The sequence below is a fragment of the Crinia signifera genome, chromosome 1 (assembly GCF_055691185.1).
Source record: "Crinia signifera chromosome 1, ASM5569118v1, whole genome shotgun sequence".
Classification (NCBI taxonomy): Eukaryota; Metazoa; Chordata; class Amphibia; order Anura; family Myobatrachidae; genus Crinia; species Crinia signifera.
In genome coordinates, this window is record NC_139217.1 from 364,415,165 (window position 1) to 364,427,225 (window position 12,061).

General features: G+C 45.0%; 1 protein-coding gene across 3 annotated transcripts in view; it reads right to left on the bottom strand.

Moving 5' to 3' along the window:
• ADGRD1 (adhesion G protein-coupled receptor D1) overlaps positions 1 to 12,061 on the bottom strand; it is a 417,296-nt gene that overhangs the window by 3,917 nt on the left and 401,318 nt on the right. For all 3 annotated transcript variants that reach the window (XM_083150233.1, XM_083150230.1, XM_083150227.1), the window contains 2 exons: positions 4,722 to 4,848; positions 2,705 to 2,746 (listed from right to left, as the gene is read on the bottom strand). In XM_083150233.1, the coding sequence (XP_083006359.1) occupies positions 2,705 to 2,746; positions 4,722 to 4,848 (169 nt within the window). The remainder of the gene's footprint in view (positions 1 to 2,704; positions 2,747 to 4,721; positions 4,849 to 12,061) is intronic.

Sequence of the window (12,061 nt, forward strand, 5' to 3'; positions counted from 1 at the left end):
GGTACAGTACATACACTATATATATATATATATATATATATATATCACAGGAAGTGGTACCCCAACCGCGCCCAAGAGTAGTAAATAGGAGCAGCAACTCTAATGGACCCCTGTTAGCCGGGTCCGGAAAGGCAGATAGAGATAAAAAGGTTTAGAGTGCGCTCAGGAATACAAAACAATATAAAATTTAATTTCAAACATTTATTCCTCAGTCTTCACAAAGACTTTAAGCTTTAAAAGTACAGCAGGTCTGTTACTGGTACAGATGGTGTAGTAGGCCCAACGCGTTTCGTCAATAAATTGACTTCATCAGGGGCTTGGCGGACAATAAGTCAGCAAGACATATACACACTGTAAATAATACAAATAATAAGGTTCATTCATATGAACAAAAAACAGAAAAGACAAATCACAGATAATGAACATGATCCATATCATGTTCATTATCTGTGATTTGTCTTTTCTGTTTTTTGTTCATATGAATGAACCTTATTATTTGTATTATTTACAGTGTGTATATGTCTTGCTGACTTATTGTCCGCCAAGCCCCTGATGAAGTCAATTTATTGACGAAACGCGTTGGGCCTACTACACCATCTGTACCAGTAACAGACCTGCTGTACTTTTAAAGCTTGAATTCTTTGTGAAGACTGAGGAATAAATGTTTTAAATTAAATTTTATATTGTTTTGTATTCCTGAGCGCACTCTAAACCTTTTTATATATATATATATATATATATATATATATATATATATATATATATATATATATATATAAATTGGAACACCATATCTAAAATCCGGCATGAGAACAAATCATAGTACTTGCCATAATATTAAATAGCTTTGAATATAATGGAAAAAGTACTTCGCTAAAACAAGAGAAGTGAGTATAACTGGAGCCTGGGACAGTGCAAGGGGGAGAATAGTGTGTGTGATAATAACGATATGGATTTTCAGAGAGGATATAAATAATTGGAGGATTAAGGTTTGTCTGATCGGGCAAAGTAGGGGTTTTCACATGTTGGTAGTGACACCAGAAAAGCAAATAGGGCAAAAATGCAGTCAAATCTCTGAAATGCACCAAGCTCCAGAAAACACAACTTAGATGTTGTTGCCTCTCAGGTCCAAGCTCAGCAATGATAGACAATGCATAATAGAAACCTACAGTATGAGCTTCTTTCTGCATGGTTCCCTGTCAACACATGCAGAGGTGGACACTGGGAGGGATTCTATTGGATCCCTCCCAGTGTCCCCCTTTACATGTGTTGACCAGTGAAGGGCATATAAGGACTACGGCTCACAAACCTGGAAAAACTTAATAATACAAAGGACAGCTCCAATCTTTGCGATTTTAGCCACAACTGTACCAGCATATGACAATAGTAAACACTGCTATGTTTGCAATCAGTATTAGGATGCATTACATTTACAATGCAATGTTTGATGCATCAAACCCATAGGCTAGAGTGAGAAGTAGAGTAGTTACCAATGATGTTCAAGGTATAAGTCAGAGTTATGTCAAAGCAGGAAAAAGGAGAGGACTTCCAGATGAGAGTTAAGATCTATGAAGAAGAGGAGTTATTCTAGAGCGCCCTATAGATAAGGTACAGTTATTTGGAATTGATTTCTGATGGCATGGACAAAAATTACGCAACCAACACAGAGAGTCAGAAGGCCAGAGAGAGGAGTAGTCCACTGCAAAAACAACAGATCAATGCAAAGGCTTAATGATAAGAGATGAGTGCAACGTTTGTGTACAGTATGTGTTGCTCTATATTAGTAGGCAGTTTAGAATTATTTGTGTCCACAAGAATAAGGACTGGTTTTGAATTTTTATATTCCCATAGTTGATGAGCAGTTCTTCCGACAGTCACTGTGAGGAGTGCTGCCCCACAGTAATGAGAAGAGGTCAAGCAGCCAGGGACTGACACAAGTAATTCATTCTTAAATTTTTTTCTTTTGTAGATTTAAGACATGGCGCTTCAAAATACAGAAATAACCAGCAAAACAATATAATCTGGAGAAATAAGTACTGTACACTTTAAAACATTTAAGGAGAAAAACATTTTATCAAACCAGATCAAAAATATCTACACTTAAAGAAAATAGCTGGGATAATACTGTACTTAGAAATAATATATAAAAAAAACTCTGACATCGGCATCAATCCAATGCTGAACTCTTATCATCCCCCTGGAGATCTCTACTGATGCATTATCAAGCTATTATATTAAATTGAATATTTATGTAAGTGCCATATATTTGAAGTAAAGAAAGAAAAGCTGGGTGTAGAATTTTTTTTTTTTTTTTTTTTTTAAACCCATGTACAGTAAAAGCAGTGATATTTCCACATTTGTAGCTGGCACTTACAAAACTTAATAGAATGCAAACTTTTTGTAAGGCAGCTAGGGGGTAGTTTTAGTTTTTCCACCTACTTGGCCAGTCACTGTAAAAATGACTGAGGTGTGAAAATGTTCCGATGCCATAAAATGGAAATAGAAATCCCATTGCAGTTTATGACAACTGATTTCTACGAGTAATGAGGATTTTATAAATGAATGTCACACTGGAAATATTAAAGGTTTTGATTCTCGATTCATTCTTTCACACTTGGCATGGGAAACAAATTCATTCCACATTTTGTGATTAATATGATTGAAACTACGCAACTAGTACTCATCTTGTGTATGTATAACTTACCTCAGAATTTAGAAGGCAATGGAAGAGGAAGATGAAAAATCCCTAAAACAAGAGGATGGTACATTATCAGAACAGGTGACATTATGTGATTTATTTTAACTATTGACTAATACAGACTTCTACTTGAACTCCCTCAGACAGTACAAGGTATGTATTAACCCTCTGAGAGCCAAGGGAATTTGTCAAAATAGATGTGAATATTGCAGAGCAAACCTTTTTTATTACCTTTAGAGTGCCAAGATCTCTGTGAGAGACAGGGCCGTTTTTCCCATTGGGCTGAATGGGCAGTTGCCCAGGGGCCCAAGGATTGTAGGGGCCCAGCCCACTGGGGAAGACGGCACTGCTCTGGGGAATGGCGGTGGGCGGCTGGGATGCGGTCAGCGGCTGTCAGCGGCGACTCAGCGGTGGCGGCGGTGATCCAGGCAGCGGGGGGCTGGGATCTTGATGTAGCAATCTGGGCGGCATATGTCGGGGATGCTCCGGGCAGCAGCTGTCAGCGTTGTCCATACAGGCAGTGGTGACTCAGACCTTGCTGTTGCGCTATTTGCCCCCGGGTGGGAAGCGCTGCTGATTCTGAAAATTCTGGCCGGACGTTGATTGGCCTGACGCTCAGCCAATCAGTGTCCGGCCAGTCTTTTCAAAATCTGCAGCGCTTCCTGCCCGGCAGCAAATAGCGCTACATCAAGTTCTGAGCGAGCTGCCTGGACGGACAACGCTGACAGCTGCTGCCTGGATCCCCACCACACACCGCTACATCAAGCTCCCAGCCCCTCCCCCACCCCCGCTGCCTGGATCACCGCCGCCACCGATGAGTCGCCTAGACAGATGCCGCTGACAGCTGCTGCCCGGATCCCCGCCACACAACTCCCAGCCCTCCTCTGCTGCTGCACATAGGTGGGTGGAGGGGGGCCATAAAATTATTTTGCCCAGGGGCCCAGTAGATTGTTAAGACGGCCCTGGTGAGAGATCTTTAAAATATCCGTTAAAAATGCCAGCGTTACACACAGCAACTGTTCTTTTTGGGTGCAATATTTAACTAAACTTCAATTAATGGACTTGGCTGTGTTTGTATTTATTTATATTAAAAGAGCAGTCACTGCAAGCAGTGGCATTTTTTTGCGGATATTTTGAGGATGGCTCACAGCAACATTGGCACTCAAAGGGTTAAGACAGCCTTGTCCTAGCAAATGGACTGATTCAGAGGCGAATGCTAATTCAATGTTTCCAACTGTATGTGATTTGCACATGCGCAGGAGCCACACTGAGCATTTGCAGGTCTGTTACTGCGACTTGTATGCAATGGGTGCTGAAGTCTGGTGGTGACAGTCTCCAGCAGTTTGGGGGCAGGGAGGGAAAGCATTGCAGAACACAGGGGTGTGTAGGTCTCATGTTCTGGTTGTTCACAAAGCCAGTGGTTAGTTTCACTGGCTCTGGCAGCTTAGTTTTGCCAGACATCGTAAGAAACTGGACAGTGAGGGTCCATACACACTGGGTGATTTTGCCCAGTGTGTATGGACAGCGATGACAGGGAAAATCGCTGGGCTGAAAATCGCTCAGTGCATACACAATGAGAGATTTTCACCGTTTAAGCGATTGTCCCGGGGTGGTTGACCTTTTAATAGCAGGACGCTATGGAAACCTGTCCACCCGTCGCTCATCTGCTGGTAATACCAGCAGATGACCGGCAGCTGCCAGCAATGATGCGGGAGCGTGCTTCAATGCTCACCGTCCATCGCTGGCCCATACATACTGGGCAGCTTTTGAGCTGAAAGCAACTCAAACAACAAAACTGAGCTGCTGTCAGCTTACAGTGTGTATGGCCCTTTACTCAGATGTCCAATGGCCCGCTGATATTCACCCAGTTGGTCCAGCAGCGGATCAGAGAGGTGGCAGTGGGTGTCTTTTGCATATTTTTGCACAGCTGCTGTCATTAGCCCCCATCTCGGAATCAGACCCTTTGTTTTATTTATTGATTAGTTACTGACAATTGATAATAATTGGTCCAATTTTACTATACCTGTAAAGAATTGAAGATTGCAAACATATACTGAAACACTATTGATTGATCATTGACAGCAAGAACTCCAAAGATCCATGAGCTCCCCAGGATTGGCAGAAGTACAGCAACTGCCTTCGCTGTCAATCTGAAAGAAAAAGTGGTCAATAAACAAGCGCTGAACAAATATTAATATCATTTATTTCACTTACAACTTTTGGCAAATATGAGGAAGGGTTCTGGCTCATCGTGTCATAGGGTGACAATGACATACTAATGTGCATAGTATTTGTCATCTACCGTATATACTCGAGTATAAGCCGACTTTTTCAGCACATTTTTTATGCTGAAAAAGCACCTCCTCGGCTTATACTCGGGTGTATACGGTAGTTTGTTTGAAATCAGTGCTGCTGTGCCGGGGTTAGAGCCTGCAAGTGTAATTAGTCTCTCCTGCCCTCTCACAGCTCGGTGCGTGCGCCAGGAAGGAGTGCGGGGAGCGGGGCAGGAAATAAAGTCACAGCCGCCTGCTTACACGTAGGGAGGAGGAAGAAGCTGCTTCTGCAGATTCTGACAGTGTAGGTGAGCCTGAATTAGCGGTGCCGGAGCTGCGCGGCTGATAAACGCTGACTGACTGTGCGTACACAGTGCCACATCCGTCAATCCTGCAGCCCCAGCACCGCTAATGGAAGCTCACCTACACTGCCGATATCTGCATAAGAAGCAGCTTTGCCTCCCTATCTAGTACCACACTAGTACTGGTGCTCTGGGGGCCGGGCCACCCTGCAATGCCGACAGGGCCACCCTGAGGAGGGGACAGCCAAGACTTGTGGAGAAACAGGGCAGCAGCCACCAGCACTATGAAGCTGCAGGATCCGGAGTGAGCAACCAGGTCACTGTGAGTACTAGTGTCCCTGTTGGGGCCTATCTCCTTCCCTCCTCTGCCCCAGACCTTCCTCCCCTTCCCTCTTAGAGGTCATAGTTGACTATGTACCACAGACTCCTGCCTGTGGAACCCCAATGATCTGGTGATTGGGACACTTCAGTGTCATGGGTTTTATCTTATGCCCCTAGAATGAGACCTGAGCTACCATTATATCTCCCTGTGGCCAGTGTATTAGTAACTGCTCTGTGCATTTCCCATCCTAGGCTTATATTCGGGTCAATAAGTTTTCCCAGTTTTTTTAGGTAAAATTAGGTGCCTCGGCTTATATTCGGGTCGGCTTATACTCGAGTATATACGGTATATATGGCAAAGGGTCTCAGTCTGTGTTGGGAATCAATCCAAGAAAGAGCAAGTAATGTAACTGTGCACCTGATGCTGCAATGCAGGGACAGCATATGAGATACATACGATATCCCGATGGTGGGATCCCAGTTGGCAAAAGACTGACCCCGGCAACCCAGTATGGAGTATCCCAACCGGAGATCTGTGAGTTAACCCCCATTCCCTACATCTAACCCCCCCCCCCCGTTAACATTAATCCTCCCCTCTGCAGCCTGACCCTAATCCTCCCCGCAAGTGCCTAACACCCGTACCCAGCTGCCTAACCCCCCAGCACTACAGCCTAACCTAACCCCCTTGTAATTGCCTACACCTAACCACCCCTCTTCAAAGTCTAATGCTACCCTTACCCCAGTCTAACGCGAGTGCCTATACCTATCCCCCCCCCCCCCTCCTTCACAGGCCTGACCCTGGCATACTGACGTCCCAGATGTCAGCTGTCAGGATTCTGGTGTTGGCTTTCTGATCCATCTCCAAGCTCCAGTGGCGGTGTTCTGACGGCAGTCGAGCGTCGGCGTCAGGATTATAACTGCATCCCGGCATATATCATTATTTTAGCATTCAGGGTAAACACTGGATGCTTTTGCAAGTACTCTACAAATGCTGGTCAGCTGTATTTGAACAATGCATTTTAGACTTGAGTTTGTACACGCCTCTTTCGCATAACTCTCTCTGCACATTTTACACCCGCCGCACCAACGGCAGTGCAACATGGCTTTCCCAGAGTGCAGTGCTAGATGCTCTTTTCTGCTTTATTACCAAGTCAGCATCAGGCCCAAAGTCTTGAGAACCACATTGAAATTAGATTTGTAGGAAATAACAGTAAAACACATCAAGACATTACAACAAAGTTGACAATGGCACCAAATCAAAACTGTAGTGCAGTTTAAAACATGCCACCGGCTGTGTCTTCCTCAATGGCTGCGTTCATTCACTCTTGACATTTATTACTAGAAGATACCATCACCTCGGAGGCAGGTTTTGATAAAACTAAAATAGTTTGGGAAATAGTGGCTATAATATACCATATTTCCAGAGCAGGTTTCAGCCATTTCTACACATAAGACAAAGTTACACATACATTCTCCTTAATCTAAAAATGGTGTCACGCTTTCACACACACACACACACACACACACACACACACACACACACACACACACACACACACACACTGCACAATGAGGAAGTGGTATGGCCCCAGCACTTTCCTGAACAGAAGTATACTTAAGCAAAAGGAAAACAATATAAAGGAACAACGATGGTGTAACACAGTTATTGAAATCTAAGATAAATGAATAAATAGAAACATCCGTGAAAGACACATACAGAATGACAACAATAATTTTGGCTATCCTCACTGGAACAGAATGGTACAGGTACACCATCGATGTAGAGACCAATCGGTCTATCTACCGCTGGCATATGATCACCAACCATAGTAACTATGGCTATTAACTATCATTACTGTATGTAACTATCAGTTTATGCTGCAGTGATACATAATGATCTGAGTCTTATTGGAGGAACAGTGCTATTTAAATAAAATTATTATCATTATTGTTATTATTATTTTTATTATTAATTATTATTACTGCGATGCTGGAGCATTTCTGGCAATCCTGGGATAAAAAAAGGACAAAAAACCTTCTTCTTGTTTGTGATGTTTTATCCCGGTCACTGACAGCCTAACACCACTAGTGAAAGGCAGACGTCATGTGCGCTGCGCATACATGGCTAATGTCCACAGATGCACCACATGATTTGACAACCACCAGATAAAGGGCCAGCTGTTCTAACCTTGAAATGTGAAAAACTGGAGACTGATAAAGTGTCAGCCAATCAGCTTTTAACTGTCATGTTACAGGCTGTGTTTGAAAAATGTTAGGAGCTGGTTGGCTGGTAGTTTATCACTCACTTTATAACTTTTCAAGGCTTAGTACATCTTGCCCAAGAGACATCCTGGCATTCATTTGTGGTGAAAATGCTAACCTTTACACTGCTTGGTAAATGTACTCAGAATGCCATCCCCATGGAGGTCAATGCTGATTTCTCCACGATTACAGTTTTGATAAATTGTGATAAAAAGTGGGGATTGAGCTGCAAAAGGATATTTATGCAAATCTACCATTCGCAGCCGTGCCGGGAACTTGGCGAGTGAAGGGTGGGTTAGGCAGCCATGCCGACGGCGAGCGGCATTACATCCACACACAACGCTGAAATTTTCACAGCATTGCATGTGGACCAAAATAAGGTCCTAAAAGTGGAGCTCGGAATGTTGGCTGCAAACCAAGCAGCATAGATTCTAGTACACACATATTACATCACCAGCCCAAATTTACTACTGAAAAATAGCAAAGGTGCTCGAGACTACATGAATACTGTATACAATGTCTATATAGTTACTGCAATATAGAGGATTGCTGAGTGAGCACTATAGAAAGCCAGTATGTTATTTTGTTTATTTAATAGATGAGGCATTGCCAGTTTGTAGGAGAATACCTACAACCAAAGCTGCCAACAAAAATTGGTGCGCCTAGGACAGACAATTTAGGCAGAGCACCCCTGCACTTTTCTACACTGAAAAAGAGGATACAAATAAATTGTAGGAAAAATGGCAGGAGGGACATCAATGCGAGCCATAGGCCTGCCGTTACGGGGGCGTGGCCTACAGCTCAATCAGTGATAAATTCCATTTTGTACATCCCCATTTAAAACATGTTTAAAGATATCAGAACTGGCATCCCCCCACCTTCCCCTTTCTCTGCTGCCCCCATCTCCAGTAGGTTCACTGTGGCCTGGGCGGGGTGTGCTGCTCAGGAGTCACTATCTAAAAGATAGAACATCTATATGCAGTGCTGTTCCAGAACCTTCAGCTACTGATTCTGACAGCTGCAGGTTTCATTGTCCTATCTCCACAGCAGGGACAGCACTGCCCCTGTTGTGGTGGGTGCTGGATCTGGGCTGTGCAGAAGATCTTGCATAAGTAGCAAAAACTCCTGCATGCTCACTGGAGCCTGCCAGGCAGGGAGACACAGCGTGTCAGTACTAGGCTGTATGCTCAAGGGGGCAATCAGCTGGCGGCACCGATCAACATCGCTTCCACACGGGCCCCCTCTCTATTTGGACCCAGGACACCAGGATCTGCAGTAACCACCCTATGGCGGGCCTGCCAACAACATCCCTTTTTTACTGGGCCTCCATATGGCCAGTACTGTTAAAATCTATTACCTACCCTGGTTTTCATCTAGCCCCATTGTAAACTGCTGTTATACTCTTTGTTATCAACAATAAGCAAAGTTACAGATTATGGATTTTTTGGTTGGTGACCTGCGCACTGAATCTCTTTGTATTCGGTTAGCAGCCGCACTAAACGGATGACTGTCTCCGTTTTAATTCGTATAGGTTTCTAGATGGTTTGTGCTGCGCTCTACCTTAAACTTGATGACCTCTATACGTGATTTAAATAGAACATATGCGATGCATGTCTTAAGAAATTTCTAATTTATTCAAAACATAAATCATAAATTGAAAAAGTACTTGTGTGCATATATCCCACCACTGGGTATCACTCCTTTACAAGCGTAAAGAATATTGAATAAATGAATAATTACATGAAAAAATGATGAAACTGATGAAAATCTGAAAAGATATTATGAACAAAAATGTTCTGTTCAGAATAAACAGAATTATGTCCTTCAGTCAATGATAATAGCGGCGTCCCGCTGTTTGATATCTTATGAATTGTCTTTACTTTTGGATACAGTTTTTAGGTACCTCTTTTCTTCAGGTTTTCCGGGTCTGGTACTTGTGGGTGCCAGTGTGCACTGTGGGTCCCGGACTCTTGGGGCTGCGTGCGCCGTTTGTATGCTCCGGGGAGCTGCGTGTATCACACCGCTCACCGTGCAGGAACTGGCCGGACGCTGCACCTTGTCTGTGGCGGTTACTGAGATCACCGTTTCGGGTTTGTAGGTACCCGTCCCGGTGACTGTTCACCACTCTACAGGTCCCTTAGCTCACTCCCTCACTTTCCCTTCTCCATACTCACCTCCTGCCGGGGCTTCCTCCTTGGCGATCTCCTTGCCGTCGTATAGTGTGTGCACACGCTGTTTGCCGCTGCCGTACAATTCTCTCCGCCTGTCTCCAAAGTAAGTCAGATTGTCAGATTGTCATGGGGGTACTCTCTCCAATGCGTTTCGGCGTAAGCCTTCTTCTAGGAGGGAGCTCCCTAGAATTGTACGGCAGCGGCAAACAGCGTGTGCACACACTGTACGACGGCAAGGAGATTGCCAAGGAGGAAGCCCCGGCAGGAGGTGAGTACGGAGAAGGGAAAGTGAGGGAGTGAGCTAAGGGACCTGTAGAGTGGTGAACAGTCACCGGGACGGGTACCTACAACCGCCACAGACAAGGTGCAGCGTCCGGCCAGTTCCTGCCTGCACGGTGAGCGGTGTGATACACGCAGCTCCCCGGAGCAGACAAATGGCGCACGCAGCCCCAAGAGTCCGGGACCCACAGTGCACACTGGCACCCACAAGTACCAGACCCGGAAAACCTGAAGAAAAGAGGTACCTGTAAACTGTATCCAAAAGTAAAGACAATTCATAAGATATCAAACAGCGGGACGCCGCTATTATCATTGACTGAAGGACATAATTCTGTTTATTCTGAACAGAACATTTTTGTTCATAATATATTTTCAGTTTTTCATCAGTTTCATAATTTTTTCATGTAATTATTCATTCATTCAATATTCTTTACGCTTGTAAAGGAGTGATACCCAGTGGTGGGATATATGCACACAAGTACTTTTACAATTTATGATTTATGTTTTGAATAAATTAGAAATTTCTTAAGACATGCATCGCATATGTTCTATTTAAATCACGTATAGAGGTCATCAAGTTTAAGGTAGAGCGCAGCACAAACCATCTAGAAACCTAAGCAAAGTTACAGAGCATTAGATCAGCGGTTCTCAAGTACCACTTTTACACCAAAACTGTCAGGTCGCACCCGGGTTTTCAGACCCGATGCAACCCGGCAGTTGTTCCCTTTTACACCAGTGTCCCCTAACATTATGCCGGGTGGGCGACGCCGGTGAAGTCGGACCCTGAGCCGGCGCTTGGAGATGACATCATCTCCAAACGCCGGGAAACCCGCCGACACCCCCGCAATGCCAACCGACACCCCCGTAACGCAGACCGACATGCTGGGGGAAAGCCCAGCACCCAGGTAAGCTGCTGGGCTGGCCTCAGCCTCTGTGCGCCCCCAGCCTCCGTCCATGAGGTGAATGCACACAGGCATCCATTCATCTCTGCCCAGCCTCCACTGCTGTCTGTATAGTACCACAGACAGCAGCGGAGGCTGTATGCAGCCTCTGCCCAACCTGTGGACTGACCTCAGGGTGCTGTGGTCCGGAGGTTGGGGCTCCCTGATTGGTGGAAATGGGTCCCTGGGTCGGATGGCCCGGGTTACCCATTTACACGTCACCTGACTCTGGGGAAGCCCTGTCTCAGACCCTGAACATTTGCCAGGTCGAACACCAGGTAACAGGACCCGGTTTATTTTTTTTACCAAGCCCCAGCCTGGACTGGAGTGGAAATAACCTGGGTCGCGGCTCTGGTGTAAAAGGGGTAATACTGTGGGTTCTGACCCCAAAGTGGGTCCAGACCTTCTCAGTATGGGGTCGTGACTCCATGTTGCTGACCAACAGATTTTTCAGACTCCTTGAATCACTGACTGAATCTGATGAAGTGTCTGTTATGTTAGGCTCCTCACATAATTTTCTGCCTCCACAATGCTGCCATGCATGTGCTGCTTGCTGACTAGATGTGATGACCTTCTGCAGTAACTTGCTGGGGTCCCAGGGCGAAAGGGCCAGTGTCCATTTTGCATGTTGATTTAACTTTTGGCACTAGATAAAGCAGGGTTGCCTATCCTCCCAGAATGGCCGCGAGGCTCCTAAAAATCGGGACCCCATCCCTGCCCTGCACCGAAGACCCGCAAATCACGGGATTTGCAGTAATAGGAGGCGATGCTTGATGATGTGTACATCAGGCCCCACCCCCCCAAAGTGCTGCTG